This window comes from Cynocephalus volans, chromosome X (assembly GCF_027409185.1).
Source record: "Cynocephalus volans isolate mCynVol1 chromosome X, mCynVol1.pri, whole genome shotgun sequence".
Lineage (NCBI taxonomy): Eukaryota > Metazoa > Chordata > Mammalia > Dermoptera > Cynocephalidae > Cynocephalus > Cynocephalus volans.
The window spans coordinates 56,325,201-56,344,803 of record NC_084478.1 but is presented as its reverse complement, the minus strand read 5'-3'; the positions used below and the strand labels follow the sequence as shown (position 1 = coordinate 56,344,803).

At 37.2% G+C, this 19,603-nt stretch overlaps 1 protein-coding gene across 5 annotated transcripts in view; it reads left to right on the top strand.

Moving 5' to 3' along the window:
- Positions 1-19,603, top strand: part of MED14 (mediator complex subunit 14) — an 80,487-nt gene that overhangs the window by 14,140 nt on the left and 46,744 nt on the right. For 4 of the 5 annotated variants that reach the window (XM_063083498.1, XM_063083495.1, XM_063083499.1 and 1 more), the window contains 8 exons: positions 584-757; positions 1,414-1,543; positions 2,105-2,233; positions 2,554-2,661; positions 3,212-3,344; positions 4,106-4,256; positions 4,755-4,866; positions 18,437-18,562. In XM_063083498.1, the coding sequence (XP_062939568.1) occupies positions 584-757; positions 1,414-1,543; positions 2,105-2,233; positions 2,554-2,661; positions 3,212-3,344; positions 4,106-4,256; positions 4,755-4,866; positions 18,437-18,562 (1,063 nt within the window). The remainder of the gene's footprint in view (positions 1-583; positions 758-1,413; positions 1,544-2,104; positions 2,234-2,553; positions 2,662-3,211; positions 3,345-4,105; positions 4,257-4,754; positions 4,867-18,436; positions 18,563-19,603) is intronic. The other variant, XM_063083497.1, reaches the window with a different exon arrangement.

Genomic DNA, 19,603 nt, shown 5'->3' with positions numbered 1-19,603 from the left:
GTAATGGGCAACATTTATTGAGTGTTTTCTCTGTTCTAAGCACAGTTCTAAAGGTTTTATATGCGTTAACTCTTAATCCTCAGAACAACTTCATGAGATTGATTTGGGAATCATTATCATTTCCATTTTACAGTTGAAAAAGCACAGAGATACTAAGTAACTTGCCCAAGCTTATAAGGCTGGTAAGTTGCAGAGTTAAAATTGAGACCAAGGCAGTCTAGTCTAGATCCAGGAGTCCATACTTTATTATCAACAAACTCTAGAAGTCTGTAGGAGTAAAAAGCATTTTATTCTGTTTACCTTTCCTAACTTTTGATATTACTTATGTGTAATGTTAAGAATGGAGAAATGAATTGGAAAATCCTTTACTTAAAGTGACGGAGAATTATTGTTTTTAATTTCAAATACAAATGTATTAAATATTTTTTCTTCAAATTACTGGGAAAGTTTCTGAAGAAATATTTCAAATATGGAAAATCTATATTATTTTGCTTGAGGTTTACTTTGGAATGAATAAATGATACTAATATGAAAAGCAGATAATTTTCAAGGACTTTTAATATATTTACTCTTTGTTTTAAAGATGATCTCAAGCTTTTTAGATCAGCAAGCCATCCTGTTTGTGGACACTGCTGATCGCCTGGCCTCGTTAGCTAGAGATGCTCTGGTCCATGCGCGCCTGCCTAGTTTTGCCATCCCGTATGCCATTGATGTACTGACTACTGGGTCTTACCCACGGCTGCCAACCTGCATTAGAGTAAGTGCTTTAAACCTGTGTTCCTAAAAGTTGAAGGCTTTGGCATTGGATTCTATTGTATTATTAAGTACAGCAAAACAAAACAAAACAAACCACTTAGTTTTAAGACAAATAGCTGATGTAGTTCGCTTTTCTCTCTAGTCAATGTAGTTTGCTTTTTTCTGTACAACTAAAATTGTGGGTTTTTTTGAAATAAATTGGAACCAGAATGTGAGTAGGTATCAAAATGGGTGAATCTTTTTTTTCCAGGGGTGAGTAGATGTGCAAACATAACTTAATTTCTGTTTTAGATATGATAGTACTATGCACTAGTTGCTTTTTAGAAGTGTTTTAAAAATTTATTTTTGCAAAAGTTTCCTGACTTGGTACTGTTGTATTTTATAATTTTAAGAAGTGGTGGATGTTATCTAGTAACATTCAGTTGGTTTCATATATGGAGCATGAAGCAGATCATGTTGTATTATGGTCTTAGCTTGGTGAAATCATTGGTGCTCTTAATGCATGATAGTTATGGTCACTGTTACTGGATGTAGACTGCCGAAATCTGTGTTGAGATTCTCTTGGGTAAAGTAAGAACACGTTGTATAAAGACAGGCACAGGTAAAAAATTATGCCTCTTTGTACATTATTTAAAAATCACTTAAATTTTTTTGTAGGATAAAATTATTCCTCCGGACCCAATTACCAAAATTGAGAAACAAGCCACACTACTTCAGCTGAATCAGATTCTTAGACATCGGCTTGTAACCACAGATCTTCCCCCTCAGTTAGCAAACCTTACAGTTGGTATGTATCTGAAATTTTTTTTTTTAAGAGTTGACTTGTTAGAGCATTTTCTTTTCTTTTTTTTTTTTTGGCAGCCAGCCAGAATGGGGATCTGAACCTTTGACCTTAGTGTTATAACACCCACTCTCTAACCACCTGAGCTAACCAGCCAGCCCATTGTTAGAATATTTTCTTAAACCACTTTTTGGGTTTTATTCAAAGAAATATCATTACGAAGTTTTGGCCCACAATTTTGGTGGTGGTTGAATCTATGACTTGTCAGCCATATCATTTCTCTTTAGTACCTAGAGCTAGTATTTGAAGCTGGGGAGTGGGTGAGATCACCTGGGGTGGGAGGAGAGAAGAGGTCCCAGAGCTCAGCCTCAAGAAAATACTGTTGACTTACGTTAGAAGAGTTGCTTTGGTTTCTTAATGACTTGGAAGCTGGCCAAACCACTGAATGGTTTGAACGTGTAGGAAAGAACTTTCAATCTATTTAAAATTTCTTATAAGCAAGACTGAAAGTTCTAGTTTAGCTTATTTTTTAGCAGTGTACACTTCTTCTTCTTCTTCTTCCAAAAGCAAATGGCCGGGTGAAGTTTCGAGTTGAAGGAGAATTTGAAGCTACCTTGACTGTGATGGGAGATGACCCAGATGTTCCGTGGCGTCTTCTTAAGCTGGAAATTCTAGTTGAGGATAAGGAAACAGGAGGTAAAAGATAAATACTGATTTAAATCATAAATATTGATTTAGGTGTTTGGTATTTTTATATTATTGAAATATTCCTACAGAATAATAAATATGTGTAGCAGTTTATCCTGTAATTTGAAGCAAATTTCATGATAATCATAACTACCTACTGACCAAAGAAATTTTAGTGTTTCTCAGAGCATAATGTTCTCTAACTCCATAGATAATTTTATTTCTTTTTTAAAAAAAATTCATTGTTAGTGTATGCTTCCTTAGTTGGTGCTATTACATGACCTGTACACCTTTTGATTGACTACCTTTTTTTCTCCTGCCAATGGAAGATGGACGAGCTTTGGTTCATAGTATGCAAATCAACTTTATCCATCAGCTGGTGCAGTCCAGACTCTTTGCTGATGAGAAACCTCTTCAGGACATGTACAACTGTCTGCGTATCCTTCTGAAATTTGAGACATGTATTTGTAAGGATTTTGTGTCTCCTTTCTCTACCCCCATTTTCCATTTGTCTTTAGTCCTGAACTGTAGAAGCCTAAACCTCCCACCCCCCCAACCCCACCTTATTTGGGTAGAAACAGGGCTAGGGAACTGGCCAGTGTGAAGAATAGTTATACATCTATAATAAACCAAATTTTAAGTTTTACCATTGACTTTGCAGGTAAAAACAAAAAAGTGATTAATTAAAAATAGTACTATTTGGGGGAAAGGTACTATTTGGTCAATTTATATTCTCTAAAGTGTGATGAATTAAGGGACAACCTGGAATGGTTTGTATATATTGCCTCAAAATTAAATATAAAACCTTTTTCTAAAATTATGACACAAATTATAATACTTTTTAGGATGAGTCACTGGAAAAATATGATTCCAGAAATTTCCTTCACAGCCAGCTTTTTGAGAATAGAGCCTTTATTAAATGAAGTTTGCCTGTACTTGATTGGCTGTTGGAGTAATATATTAGATTTACTTAACAAGATCTGTCAGATTCTTTCTGCTTATCACTTCAGTTAGAAGTGTTACATTCCCAAACTCTAATGTTAATCCGAGAGCGGTGGGGAGACCTTGTGCAGGTGGAAAGGTATCATGCTGGAAAGTGCCTCTCCCTCTCAGTTTGGAAGTAAGTAAAATTGGTTCTGTTGGGTTCATGTTGTGACTCCATCTTTTTGTTTCTCTTTTTTTCTCATACATCTGATTTAATATATACCAATAGTCATTCACCTCTAGTAACATGCTTTTTTATAGTAAGGTCCCATGGTATCGCATAGACCACTTAGGACATCCATAATTGACACCTCTCTTAGAACATGATGTGTTTTAAATACGTAGATATTTATCTGTACTAAGACTTACTAGTCTTAAATAGCTTGATAGATTAGTTTACTCTGGTCTCATACCAAATTGCTAAAAGACCATTAGGTTAAAAGACGATTAGTGTATTATTTTTTAAAATATGCTTACTTACTAGCTTTCCATTTTGAATTGTACCTTCTAAAAACTTTTTGTTTTGGAGAAAATTGGGATCAGGCTGTTTATAATCCCCAATTCCCTGTTTGAATTTGGTTGATTCCCATTTTCTATAAAGGAATCAGAGGTAAATGCCACCTCAAAAATAGGTTTTATTTTGGGGTCCTTTTTTGTGTATGCATGTGTTTTGTTTTAAAATTTTATGCCTATGTAAAAAAGTTGCAATAAACCAAGTATTGTATTGGATTACAGAATAGCTATCTTTCCAACATTACTTTGTTCCCTGCTCAAACGCTGAGGGCCCGTCATGTTCCAGGCTCTGGCTAAGGTGCTCAATAGATTGTCTCTATTTTATTCTAAAAGTTAACAGGCTGTGTAGAAAAAAATTATTAATATTTCTTTTTTTCTCTTTAGTCAACAGGTTCTTGGGAGAAAAACAGGGACGGCATCTGTTCACAAAGTTACAATTAAAATTGATGAGAATGATGTCTCCAAGCCTTTACAGATTTTTCATGATCCTCCTTTGCCAGCTTCTGATTCCAAATTAGTAGAAAGGGCCATGAAGGTAAAAGATCTCAATGTATTTTAATATCAGTTTGATTAAATGAATATAACTTATCATTTATACTTAAACTTTTAGAACAAATTCTTTAAAATACCTGTTTCTAAAACCCTTTATGAGATTTGTTTTAAGTGAGTGTTATACTTCTACATTTGTTGGGGTTTTTTTAAACATATGATACTGTAATGTATAATTGTTAAGATATTTTTTCAAATTTTATAATTTAGATCAGATCACCATTTTATTTTTAAGGTCTGGCATTTGAGAGCTATGATAAGTGATATATATAATATTTTGATTTATAGTCATCAAAATGTTATTGCTTTAAGCTACCAATGCTATAAGTTAATTTTTAACTTTATCTAGGTTTGCCTTCTTTTACTGGTTAGTACTTAATCAATGTGATTCTAAAAGAAAATCTTGAAACATAGTAATCTACTCTCAGGCTTTTAAAGTAAAAATGTTTAAATTGCACATAAGATTCTGTTGTTGTTTCTGCAGATTGACCACTTATCAATAGAAAAACTCCTGATTGACAGTGTCCATGCAAGAGCTCATCAGAAGCTCCAGGAACTAAAGGCCATTCTTAGAGGCTTCAATGCCAATGAAAACTGTAGGTTCTTTTAAATTGACATTTCTGGGTTTTTTGTTTAAATTAGTGTCTACTTTTATTTTATGAAGGGCCTTTCTTTAAAATGACTTTTTTCTTGATAGACTGGTTTTGCTGTGGAGGCTGGGCATTTCTACATTTTAACTTTTAAACTACTAAACTTGTCCTAATTTTTCCCTTATTTTCTTCTTTCTTATTTATCTTGGCCTCATTTTTAAATGTTTGCATATCCTCTCTCCATAAATTTTTTTTTTCCTATTGAAATGGAAGCTATTTTAACTTTTTAATATGAGTCATTTCTTTTAGTTTTTCTTCTGGAATAAAGTAGCATTGCAAATAATTTGTAATGTATTTATAAAATATGCCTCTTTGAGTGAGTCAGAATTCATACCTGTCGTTTTTTGAAAGATATTTTGAATTAATGCATTAACAGAGTTCAAAGTAAGAAATGCAGATACACACATAGTGAAAAATCTTCCAAGTTTAATTACCCAGTAAGTATACTTATATTCAGAGCTTTGAGGGATAGTTAGTCATTTCACTCTAGGAATATAGTTTCACAACACCATAATGAGCATATTTACTATCCCTCCCTCACTTCTTTTTGGCCATGATTACCTTGTGCCCAAAGTGCATAGTCTTTAAGTGAGATAATATAGGTGGAGTGCCTTGTAAGTAGAAAATCTTAATAGTGCTAGTAGCAGAGGTACTGCCTTTCATCATCACAGAGCCCAGCTCAGTCCGTTACACTTCTTAGGTAGGTACTAGCTTCTTAGGTAGGTACTAGTAACCCTGGACTAAAACCACTTTGACAAAGTAGATAGAAACACCTGAAGAAAAGAAAGTCAGAAAAATAAATACGTATTTAGAATATGTGTTTAATATATATTTATTCAAGGAAAAGTGAAAGAATAGAGATGAAAAAGAGGATCTAAGACAGGTCAGAGTGTTAGCTTGTATTTTTAAAGAGGCTAAGGAGAAGGCAGCTTAAAATGCAAATGTGGGCCTTAAAAATGAAATAAAGGGTATGCCAGAAATATAGTGAATGTATTGGTTAAACCTATTTTTTTGAGGGGAAAGGCATGTCCACTTGCCCCATTAGGGTTTAACATTAGATTTGTCAGTGCTCAATGATCTTAATTTAATTGTAACCTTCAGTGGAAGCCCCCCTCCTGTAATCCCTCAAGCAAAGATGTGTAAATACAGATTTAAAAATTATGATTGGAAAGTACAATTGAAACTCTGATTGGGTTAGGAAGGACACTAACCACTCCCTTTCTTTTGTTCTTTTTTCTTAACAGCTTTACTGAAATGTAATTCACATACAGTTACCTCACTGAATGAGGTTTTTACTATATTCAGAGTTGTGCAACCATCACCACAATCTAGTTTTAGAACATTTTAATCATCCAAAAAGAAACTCTGTATGCCTTAGCAGTCACTACCCAGTCACCCCTCCCCCAGCTACTGGCAACCACACTAATTAATCTACTTTGTAGATTTGTCTATTCGGACATTTTCTATGAGGGTACTTCAAAACGTTTGTGGAAAAATGGAATTAAAAGATAGTACGAATCTTTCTGTGAACCTTTTGAAGACCCCTCATATAAATGGAATCAGGTAATGTGTGGTCTTTTGCATGTTATTTTTAACATAATGTTTTTGGTGTTCATCCATGTTATGGCATGTTTCAATATTTCATTTATATTGTCAAATAATTGTATGGATAATACCATATTTTGTTATCTATTCATCATTGATGGACATTGGAGTTGTTTCCACTTTTTGGCTATGGTGAATAATGTTGCTATGAACATTCATGTACAAGTTTTTATGCGGATATGTTTTCATTTCTGTTGGATGTATACCTAGGAGTGTAATGGCTGGGTCATGTGGTAACTATTTAGCCTTTTGACATACTTAATACCACCTTAAAATCCCATCAGCAGTGTGTGAGGGTTTCATTTTCTCCACATTCTCACCAATACATCTGTCTTGTTTCTAGGCATCCTAGTGGGTATGAAGTGGTATCTCATTGTGGTTTTGACCTGTATTTCCCTAACTGTTGAGCATCTTCTCATCTATCTTCTTAGAGAAACATCTATTCAGATCCTTTGTCCATTTTATAGTTGGGTTATTTATCTTTTTATTGAGTTGTAAGAGTTCTTTATGTATTCTGTATACAAAACCCTTTTCATATATCATGATTTGCAAGAATTTTCTCCCGTTCTGTGGGTTTTTTCACTTTCTTTGTGGTATCATTTGCAGTACAGAAGTTTTTAATTTTGATGATGTCTAATTTGTCTGTTTTTTTTCTTTTGTTGCTTATGCATTTGGTGTCATATCTAAGAATCCATTTCCTAAACCCAGGGTCATGAAGATGTACTCATATGTTTTTCTCTAAGAATTTTATACTTAGCTCTTACTTTTAGATCTGATTCATTTTGAGTTAGTGTTTGTGTATGTTGTAATGTTTGTGTATGGTGAGGTGTAGGGGTCCAACTGCATTGTTTTATATGAAGATATGCATTTGCTTCAGTAACATTTGTTGACTGTTTTTCCCTATTTGTCTTGTCACCCTTACTGAAATTCCCTTTTTGTTCTTTAAGAAAACTAACCATTTGCAATCTTAATTTTTCTAATTTCTAGTTTTTCAAAATAGTAAAATTCTAAAATTTTATTTGTTGGGATTCCAGAAAATAGGGTTTGTGATCTTTTGATGGGCTCTGGTTTACTTTAGTATCATCTGTAAACAAGGCTTAGTAACTCAGTGTGATTGCCTGAGGGATATTTAAATTACCTTGAAAAATAAACTGTAAGCATATATTTACGTAGGAATGGTTTTGTGTACTATTCATTTAAGTTCTGAAGATTGCTCTTTAGCAGAATTTTGTAGAGATATCACTGCCTGAGTAGCCAGAAAGTCTGAGTTCAGCTGCATGCTCTTGAGCAAATAAATCATTTACACTATTTTGGCCCCATTCTTCTCATCTGTTACTTGAAGATATTAGTCCAGGCTCTTCCTGTCTGGGGTTTTCAAACCCTAGGTGTTTGTAGAGCCCTAGGTGTTAAAGAAGGGTGCTTCAAGGACTATGATTTGGAGGTGAGGGAGCAGCTTGCATGTGGGGTTGGTCCCCCAGTCCTGCTTTAATCAGGACAGTTCTGGAAAGGAGGACTGCTGGAGGAAAGGGTCTGCTGACCTACCATTTTAGGACATATGCTTTAACTTGTTTTTTAAATTCATGTTTATGCATTTATACTATTCATGTAATCTTACTTGATCCCTTTTGTGGTGGAAAAGCATGCTTTAGTAAGATCCTATACTGGGGCCAGGGACTACTGTCTGTTCTTGGAATCCCTTAGTGCAATCACCCTTAATCACCTGGCTTTTCTTCCAACTCCTAACTGGAATAACCTGAGGAAATGAGTAGCTCAGGGAATGGAGCATTTCAAGGGAGGGCTACAGGAATGCACAGACCACAAGTTTTGGACAGCCCAGATGGCAATGTGGGGTTTCATGGGGGTGGGAATGGCTCAGGGGAGAGCAGGTAGGACTTCGGAGAGAAGTTCAAAAAAGGCAGTTCAAGGCACTGAAGGTAACTTGAGCAGTTTGTAGCATTGCCTAACTCTTGGAAACCAGGGTACTGCTCCCTTGTGTTGTACTCTGTCAGTGCCTTATTAGGCTATCACAGTCAGTTTGGAAGCTGTGAACCACACACATCGTTCCTAGTTGGGCTTAGTTACTTCTCTTTAGTCTTCACACTTTATGTTATTACCTATTGGGCCATTCCTCATTTTGACCTCAATAAATAATAGGGAGAAGTAAAAGAGGAGATATGTATGTGGGTATTTCAAAAAGTTCGTAGAAAAATAGAATTAAAAGATAATGTGAATCTTTCCATGAACTTTTCAAAGTAACTCTGTATATATTTTTGCTACAAGAAAAAGGTAGTGTGGGCCGAGCCCGTGGCGCACTTGGTGGAGTGCGGTGCTGGGGGCGCTGCGACGCTCCCGCCGCGGGTTCGGATCCTATATAGGAATGGCCGGTGCACTCACTGGCTGAGTACCGGTCGCGAAAAAGACAAAAAAAAAAAAAAAAAGAAAAAGAAAAAGGTAGTGTATAGTCTTGTCATCCTGCACTGCCTTTAATTCCCCTTACTTTATTTTCTTTAGTTTTCCCATTTTTGGATACCTTAAAACGTGTTGCCTTTAAATATATTTTATTTTCAGAAAAAAAAAAAAGTGGACATTGGTAGGGATAAAATATGTTCATAGGTATACATCACAGTATTTTCTAACTGTGTTCTCTATATTCTTTTCTGATGCCCTGTCTTTTCATGAATACTCAGTTTTGAAAATTGGATTAAAATTATAGTTGTTATTCCAATTCCCAGAACTAGTTTTACTCCATTGCTACACTTTAGAAATGGTTTTGCTTTAAAGATTATGTTTCTCTACCCCATTAGGTAGAATTAGGAATTAGAGTAGACATGTTTTAAAAATCAGCAACCCTGCTTTAAATCTGTAAACATTTTTTATTAATGCAGTAAGTTCAGCAAAACATCACTGATTTGAACTAATTTGCCGCACTGATCTGAATTATAAAATACGAGGGTACTTCAAAAAGTTCGTGGAAAGATTCATATTATCTTGCAATTCTGTCTTTCCATGTATTGTAAAAGAAATTTGTTTGCCCTTTTTTGTTGTTGTTTTTTGTTTGTTTTGTTTTTAGGTGAGAGTTCTGCTGGGCCTGCATGTTAAACATTTGTATAAAAATATGTATTAGATGTACTTGAAAGAAATTTATTTTCATCTAATTAAATGTCTCCTGCAGTCTTTTACTATATTAATTTGTTTGTATAGACAGTACCAATGGTAACTTCATTCATTTGAATTATTGCAAATTCATAAGAGGTTTTGGTTTTTTTCTTTGATTCATAAAGGAATACAGATAATGTACATTTGTTGAGCACTTTGCTTTTTCGCTTTTATTTTTTTCATTGCACATGTTTATGGGGTACAGTTTTTGTTTCAGTACATGCATATATCATATAATGATCTAGTCAGAATAGTAAACATATCTGTCACCTAAATATTTATCACGTCTTTGTGGTATAACATTCAAGATCCTCTTTTCTGGTTATCTTGAAATACACAATACAATATTATTAGCTATTGTCACCCTAGAGCACCAGAACTTATTCTTCCTATCCAGTGGTAACTTTGTACCAGTTGCCAACTTTTCCCCAGCCCCGCCCCCCTCCGCCCATCTCCCTCCTCCCTCCGCCCATCTCCCTCCTCCCTCCGCCCTCTGCCCATCTCCCTCCTCCCTCTGCCCTCCGCCGTCCTCCCTCCGCCCTCCTCCCTCCTCCCTGTTCCCTCCTCTCTTTTCCCTCTTCCCTTTCCCTGCCTCTGGTAACTACTATTCTATTCTCTGTTTCTTTCTTTTTCTTCCTTTTAAATTTATGTTTCTTATTGACCCATGATAATTGTATCTATTTATGGAGTACAATATGATATTTGGGTACATTCATACTGTGTACAATGATCAGGGTGCTTATCATATCCATCACCTCAAACATTTGTCATTTCTTTGTGTTAGGAATGTTGACATCATCTCTACTAGCTGTTCAAAGATACACAGTACTTTGTTGTTAACTGTAGTCTCTATATTGCTATAGAACCCTAAATCACATTCTTCCTGTCTCTATACTATTTGTATCCACTGACCATCCTTTCCCCATCTTCCCTCCCCATTCCCCTCACCAGTCTCTAGTAAGCACTATTCTACTCTCTACTTCTATGAGGTCAACTTTTTTATCTTCCACATGAGAGTGAGAACATGTGGTATTTCTTTGTGCCTGACTTACTTCACTTAACATAATCTTCTCCAAGCTCATCCATGTTGCTGCAAATGGCAGAATTTCATTCTTTTTTATGGCTGAGTAGTATTCCATTGTGTATATATAACACATTTTCTTTATCCAGTCATCCATTGAAAGGCATTTAGGTTGGTTCCAACTCTTGGCTTTTGTGAATAGAGCTGCGATAAAAATGGGAGTGCAGGTATCCCTTTGACATATTGATTTCCATTCCTTTGGATATATATACCCAGTAGTGAGAAATCAGCTTACTGTTTTCCGTAATAGCTGTACTAATTTACAGTCCCACCAAAAATATGTAAGAGTTCCCCTTTCTCTGCATCCTTGCCAGAATTTGTTATTCTGTTTTTCTGATAATAGCTCTTCCAACTGGGGTGAGAAGATATCTCATTGTGGCTTTGATTTGCATTTCTCTGATGATTTGTGATGTTAAGCATTTTTTCGTATACCTGTTGGTCATTTGTATGTCATCTTTCAAAAAATGTTTATTTAGTTCCTTTGTCCATTTTTTAGTCAGATTATTTGTATTTTTATAATTGAGTTTGAGTTCTTTTTATTCTGGGTATTAATCCCTTGTCGGATGCATAGTTTGCAAATATATTCTCCCATTCTGCAGGTTGTGCTTTCAGTCTTTTGATTGTTTCCTTTGCCATGCAGAAACTTATTGGTTTGATATAATCCCATTTGTTAATTTTTGCTTTTGTTCCCTGTGCTTCTGAAGTATTATTCATAAAATATTCTGCCCAGACCTATGTCTTGAGGTGTTTCCCCTATGTTTTCTTCTAGAATTTTTATTGTTTTGGATCTTACATTTGAGTCTTCAATCCATTTTGAGTTGATTTTGGTATATGGTGAGAGATAGGGGTCTAGTTTCATTCTTCTGCATATGATTCTCTGATTTTCCAAGTACCGTTTGTTGAAAAGGCTGTCCTTTCCCCAGTGTGTGTTCTTGGCTCCTTTGTGAAAAATCAGTTGTCTGTAGGTACGTAGACTTATTTCTGAATTCTCTGTTCTGTACCTTTGGTCCGTGTATCTGTTTTTGTGCCAGTCCAGTTCTGTTTTGATTACTGTCACTTTGTAGTATACTTTGAATTTGAAGTGAGGAAGTGTGATATACCCCCCCACCCCCTGCTTTGTTCTTTTGGCTCAGGATTGCTTTGGCTATTTGGGGTCTCTTGTTGTTCCATATAAATTTTTAAAATAGTTTTTTCTATTTCTGGGAAGTATGTCATTGGTAGTTTGATGGGGATTGCATTAAGTCTGTAGATCACTTTGGGTAGTATTGTCATTTTGACAATATCGATTCTTTTGATCCATGAGCATGGGATATCTTTCCTTTTTTTGTGTGTGTCTTTAATTTCTTTCATCAGTGTTTTATAGTTTTCATTGTAGAGATCTTTCACTTCCTTGGTTAAATTTATTCATAGGTATTTTGTTGTTGCTATTGTGAATGGGATGGCTTTCTTGATTTCTTTATTCTGCAAGTTCATTGTTGGTGTTTAGAAATGATACTGATTTGGGGCCAGCCCCGTGGCTCACTTGGGAGAGTGCGGCACTGGTAGCGCCAAGGCCGCGGGTTCAGGTCCTGTATAGGGATGGCCGGTGCGCTCACTGGCTGAGCGTGGTGCGGGCCACATTGTGCTGAGGGTTGCGATCCTCTTACTGGTCAAAGAAAAAAAAAGAAATGATACTGATTTTTGTATGTGACTTTGTATCCTGCAACTTTATTGAATCTGTTTATCAGGTCTAGGAGTTTTTTGGTAGAATCTTTAGGTTTCTCTCTAGGTAAAATCATGTCATCTGCAAACAGGGGCAACTTGACTTCTTTTCCAATTTGGATGCCCTTTATTTCTTTCTGTTGCCTAATTGCTCTGGTTAGGACTTCCAGTACTATGTTGAATAGAAGTGGTGAGAATGGGCATCTTTGTCTTGTTCCAGTTCTAAGAGGGAAAGCTTTCAGCTTTTTCTTGTTCAGTGTGATGTTATCTGTGGGTTTGTCATGTCTGTATTGTGTTAAGATACTTTCCTTCTATTTGTTGAGAGTCTGTATCATGAAGGGATGTTGAATTTTATCAAATGCTTTTTCTGTGTCCAAGATGATCATTATTTTTTTCTTTCTTTCGTTCTGTTGATGTGATGTATTACATTTATTGATTTGTGTATGTTGAACCATCCTTCCATCTGTGTATTGATCTCTTTATCATTATATAGTGTCCTCCTTTGTCTCTTAGTACAGATTTTGATTTAAAGTCTGTTTTATCTAAGTGTAGCAACTCCTGCTCACTTTTGTTTTCCATTTGCATGGAATATCTTTTTCTATTCCTTCACTTTCAGTCAGTGTGTATCTTTGTAGGTAAGACGTGTTTCTTATAGGTGGCATATGGATGGGTTGTGGGTTATTTTGTCTATTCAGCCAGTCTGTGTCTTTTAATAGAGGCATTTAATCCATTTACATTCAAGGTTATTATAGATATGTGAGGTCTTACTCCTGTCATTTTGGTTGTTTTCTGATTGTTTTGTGTATCTTTTGTTCCTTTCTTCCTCTCTCATTGTTTATCCTTGCAGTTTGGTGGTTTTCTGTATTGATAAGTTTTGGTTCTCTTTCTAATTTGTGTATCTACTCTACCAGTAAATTTTATATTTTCAGGTGTTTTCATGATGATATTGTTCTTTCTCTTCAAGATGTAGCATTTCTTATAAGGCTGGCCTGGTGGTGATAAATTCCCTTAATTTTTGCTTGTGTGAGAAAGACTATTTCTCCTCATTTCTGATGGATAGCTTTGTTGGCAGTTTATACTTTGAATATATCTTCCCATTCTCTCCTTGCCTATAGGGTTTCTAATGAGAAGTCTGCTGTTAGTCTAATGGGGATTCCCTTATAAGTGACTTGATGCTTTTCTCTTGCTGTTTTTAGAATTGTCTTTGTCTTTAACTTTGGATAGTTTGACTGTAATGTTTCCTGTAGATGATCTATTTGGGGACCTTTGAGTTTCCTGGATTTGGATGTTCACATCTTTCCCAGGCTAGAGAAATTTTCAGCTATTATATCACTGAATAGGTTTTCAGTATCTTTTTTGTTTTCTTCTCCTTACATTAATACCCATAATTTTGATATTTCTTTGCTTAATAGTTTCCCTTAAATCTTGTGAGCTTTTGTCCATTCTTTTTTATTCTTTTTTGTCTTCCTCTGTTATTTCAAAACTGCTGTCTTAAAGATCAGAATTCTTTCTTCTGCTTGATCTAGTCTGTTGTCGTATGCCTCAGATATATTTTTTATTTTGTTCACTGAATTCTTTAATTCTAAGATTTCTGCTTGATTTTTTAAAAATAATACCTATCTCCGTTGAATTTCTCATTCAGATCATGAGTTTTTCTGATTTTATTGAACTCTCTTTCTCTGTTTTTTGTATCTCAGTGAGTTTCCTTAAGATCATTAATTTGAATTCCTTTTCTGGCAAGTTGGCAATTTCTGATTCTTTGGGATTAGTTACTGTAGCATTATTTTGGTTTTTTTGGTGCTGTCATGTTACTTTGCTTTTTATGTTTCTTGTTTCCCTGTGTTGATATCTGTGCATCTAGGGGAACAGACACATTTTTGAGTTTTGTGGAGTGGCTTGCATGGGGAAAGACTTTCACCTGCAAATGTGTTGTAGGGTGCTGATTGGGTAGAGTGCAATGGCTCTGTTCAGAGTGGATGCAGTAGTGTAGACTCTGTGTAGTTTCTTTAGCTGTAATCTGCTTTCACTATGTCTGTGAGTGACTCAGCAAACTTGGCCTGGGAGATGTATGGTGGCAGTGGCACAGTTTTGCTGGGGTGTGATTGTTGGGTTGGTTCACAGGCCTGAGGTGTGCACATGTACCCCGTGGGTCAGTCATCTCGGAAACTGGCTTAGTGGGGTTGTGATTACTGGATTGATTCTCAAGTTGGGGATATGGGCATATGGTTTGTCAGGGTCTCCAGGACTGGTTTGCCAGTGGCAGGGTTGTGGAAAATACTAAAAAGTATATGTACTTCATAGGGCCTGGTTTTTCAAAGCCTTGCAGTTTCAAATATTAACCTTGCGGAGGATTGGAAATTTTCCTCAGGCTATAAGTCTCTGTTGCAAGATAAGAATTGCGGCACAGCAGGTTGCTGGCTCAAAGACAGACTAGTTACTGATTGTTATGTAAAGATACTGAGAGATTGCTGTAGGAAGGAATGTTTGCTAAGATCAAGCTTTTGTTAATTGCCTTACTGGAATGTCATCTGGCTTGTTTCACTGAAAGTCACTAGCCTATACTGTTAAACTATAACCCCACCTATGTCTCTTCCTTTAACTTCCTGGTCTGGAAAATAAATGCAGGAAGAGAACCCCAATTCGGCGTTAATTTCCCAAGGAAGGGATGCCTCTTGCTTGAGGGTTCTGGCAGGAGATTAACCACTTCGGGGCCTCTCACTGCTCAGTAGAGATGGGCTTTGAGTAATCCTTTGCATCTTCGTCACCCAGGGGAAGAGGGGTGACAAATCCGTGGGGGACGAAGCAACACAAAGCAGCACAGGGTCACCACACTGCTTCTGTGATCCAGGGGTGGGCCTGCCAGGGGCACATCAGCCAAGCTGTTTCTCACTCGAATACGTGTGTGTTCCATGGATCAAAAACTCAAGGGCAGGTCTTCCAGGGGCACGACAGCTGAGCTTTTTGTCTGAGCCATCGGCATGGGTGCGCATTGGCTCAGCTAGCTGAGTGCGGGTCTGCAGGTGGCCCTTCCACTGTGCCACTTCTTGGGGCCTGATGCAGGGTCATGCTTCCCTCTGTAGTTCAGGAGGTGGTCTGCTAAGGGTGAAGCTGTTGTGCTCCTTCTCAGGAAGTGGGCAAGGTGACTAGGTAGGGCTGTAGTGGGGGGGCCTGTCCAGCTGCTTCTGGGTGATGGGTGGGGCTGCTAGGCAGGCCTGTGGTCAGTGGGCCTATCCAGCCCCTTCTGGCTGGTGGGTGGAGCCACTAAGTCAGCCCGCAGTGAGAGGGCCTGTCTAGCTGATTTTGGGTGGTAGGCAAGCCCTGCACTAGTGTACTAGTGCAACCACTTCTGGGACTGTTGGCAAGGCTGCTAGGTCGGACTGTTCAGGAAGGAATTGCCTGTCTGCTTCTCTGGGAGGGCACAGATGCACATTATTTCCACTAGTCCCAGGGCATATTTATTAGAGACCAGTGAGCTGTTTTTTTTGTCTTGGGGGCTCAGGTGCACACAACTCAGTCAGCTGGCAGGGCTTGGGGTAGGGAAAGGAATGGGGGGGTAGTCCACCAGAGGAGGGTCTGCCTCTCTGCTCTCTGGCTGGGGACGTGGGGGTGCATCAGTTCAGCAGGACTGTGTTGGTTTCCCAGACTGTAGAACTTGAGTCACAGCTGCTATGAGCCCAGGCCTGGATCGGGTCTTTGTAGCCTTTCCTGCGATTGCACTGGGAATAGGGCAGTCCCTTAAAGCTGGGGAAGTGCTGTGGCTACTAGCCCCAGGGCAGGGCCCACTCCCAAGATGGCTCTGGTTTCAAGATCCTGCATCAGCTTGAGGGTGGGGGTGGGGAGTGCACAATTTGTGCTACTGTTTTAGAGTGATGCAGCATCTGCATTCTAGGCCATTCCCCATACTTGGCTCTGGGCTTGTCCTTGAACCTCTGTGGTGAGGGTGGGGGTTACTATGGGTCTTCTGCCTAGCTTTTTGCTGCAAGGGAAGATTCCTCCTGCACTGATCCTGGTGTCAGAAACCGGATGCTGAGGCTGTGTGCCTCTCTGTGCCACCATCCTGAGATTTTGTGCTCTACGGGGATCTCACCAGTCTCCTGCTGTACTCCTACACTCTCCCACGGACGCTCCTCTCAATATTTAGCTGTCCGTTAGTTCTGTGTTGCTTTGCCTTCCACGGATTTGTCATCCCTTTTCCCCTGGGTGATGGAGCTGCCAAAGATTACTCAAAGCCCATCTCTTTTGAGCAGTGAGAAGCCCCAGAAAGGGATTAATATCCCCGAACTTCCTCAAGTGTAAGGCATTTCTTCCATTTGGGAAATTAACCACGAATTGGGGTTCTCTTCTTGCATTTATTCTCCATACCAAGAAGTTATAGGAAGAGACATAGGTGGGGTTTTGCTAAGTACAGTTTAACAAGTTTTACAATAGAAGCTGGTAACATTCAGTAAAAACAAGTTAGATGACATTCTGTTAGGTAATTAAGTGATCCACTAAAAAAGGCTTGATTTAGCAAACGTTCCTTTTCCCTCTAGCAGCTTTTTAGTAACTTTACATATCAATTAATAACTTGTCTGTCTTTGAGCCTGCAACCTTGCTGTGTAACAATTCTTATTTTGCAACAGAGATTCAATAGCCTGGGGAAAGTTGCCTGTCCTTTGCAAGGTCAGTATTTGAAACTGCAAGGCTTTGGAAATCCAGGCCCTGTGAGGTACATTTGTTTTATGAATCCTCTACAGTTCTGGTCCTTTTCTGTGGGAGGAGTGCTCCCTGGACACCTCTAGTCTGCTGTCATGCCCCTCCTCCTCAAGCACTTTATTTATTTATTTATTTTTGGTGGCTTGCCGGTGTTGGATCTGAACTCTTCACATGGGTGTTTTCAGCACTATGCCGTCCCAAGTGAGAACTTTGCTTTTTAAAGCACCTTCACAAACTTGTTATTTCTTTCTCCTAACAGCCTGTGGCATGGAGGGGAAGAAGATGTTATTGTCCTTGTTTGACAAAGTGGCATGGAGAAGTCAAGGCTGGTGAAAAGCCTACATCACCACTCTCCTCCTTGCCTTTCACATTCCCCTTTCTCCCTGTACCTAGATCACCATCTTTTCCCTGCCAGCCTTTTTTTCTGTATTGTAGGTTTTAGAGGAACTTGGTAAGATGAAGAACATATTCCTTTTAAAACCCCTCAATCTGATCAGCACCTGGGGTGCTTTCAGTGCTTTGCTCTTTTACTGGGTTTCATTATGTTAGTTTGTGAGATTAAGGGAAAAATTAATTGGACCTGGGGAAAATACTATGAAACTCTAGATCAAGTATATTGTCAACTTTGGAGATTTGTATTTAGTAATTGCCTATATTCTTATAATATATGTGGTGTATACTTTTATATTCTTATAATAATATGTTATAAGCTGTGACTTGAAGTATACAAATGACTTGAAAAATTTTTTTCCTGTGTAATCAGTAATGTTAATAGTTTTTTCAAGTGTTTCTTTAAATACATAAGCACTAATTGACAAAAAACTTTTTTTATAGAGAATGGCATTGAAAATCATTAGGCCATAGATGAAATTTATTCTGTTTACGAAACAGGTAATTTTCTTCCCATTATATATATAAAAAAAATCCTTAAAAATTAACTTCTTAGTAACTACCAAGTGAAAGTAAAGCTAGAATTCAGCTTACTGATGAGGTTGAATTTTCAGTAGCTATTTTAGCCCTTTTAAGAAATCTTTTGTTTGTTTTGCTTTCTTTTAGCTGTAGAACTTGAGATGGGTATGTTTGTTTCTAGTCAACCTGAAAATTACATTCTTTTGAGCTGCTAGTTAACGTAATAGTACTATTGCAAATTTTGCAAAATCATGTTTGTTCTCTAGCATTCAGGATTCTTCAGTAATTGGTTTGTGTCTACTTACTGAGAAATAATATTTTGGGAAAATATTCTGATAGGAAAATAATTTTTAATTCTTTACTGTTCAGCTTCCATAGAGACTGCACTTCCAGCTCTTGTTGTTCCCATCTTGGAGCCCTGTGGTAATTCAGAATGTCTGCACATTTTTGTAGATTTGCATTCTGGAATGTTTCAATTGATGCTTTATGGACTTGGTAAGTTACTAATGATATAGTCACTCAGTGTAAAAAAAAATATTTTTAATAAAAGCAAAATAAAAATTTTTTGTCATTGGGTATTGGTATGTGCAGTGTTAAAAGTAGGTGTGGAAGGAGTAACTGGCTGATGTCCATTCCTTGGGGCCCTGTTTTAACTCTGCTTTGGATTTTCTTGTATAAGAAGTTGAACTTCCCAATATAAAGTACATTTGTGTTATTTCTGTCATATAAAAGTAAAATGTTGATGGCTGGTGTTTTTGACTTCTCTATCCCGTCACTCAGTTTCTATTTTACCACTCATAGCTGGGTGACATGGAGATGACTACAAGGGATTCTAATGTCACTCGTGGCTGAAGAACATATTTATGACAGTAGAAACATCCAAGATGACTTGGAATACAGAGTCCTGGAAGAAAGGATTTTTTTCTGGCTTAAACACAGCAGACATTAAAGTTTGACTTCTTACTTGCTCTCTTACTGAGTTGGTATTCTGAAATGATGAAACACTAGAAATTTAATGTTTTTGTATTGCTACTGGAAAAGTGTTCTTGAATATATTAGCATATTTGCCATTTGAAATTAAAATTAAGCTAGATAGACTGATGCAAATAAAGGGTTTTCTGGTTTTATTATATGGCCGTAAAGATAGATTTTTTTCTACAGGCTGCTCATGGAAAACTGGACTCATTTCTTTGACATCACATTTATGATGGCTAAATCACACATTTATCAATTATTTTAGCTGTGGTTCTAAACCAACAAGGCAATTGTTGTTTACTCTTTAAAACTTTTTCTTTAACTGTTTTCCTGATTATTAACATAGCATACACTCATAAATAAAAAACCTAAATGTATAAAACTGAGAACAGCAGCAGTCTTTTAGGGATGTATGCTTGTTTTAGACAGCTGTCATAACAAAATACCATAGACTGCGTAAATTAAACAACAGAAATTTATTTTCTCACAGTTCCGAAGGCTAGAAGTTCAAGAACAAGGTGCTAAGCATGGTTGGTTTCTGGTGAGGGCTCTCTTCCTGGC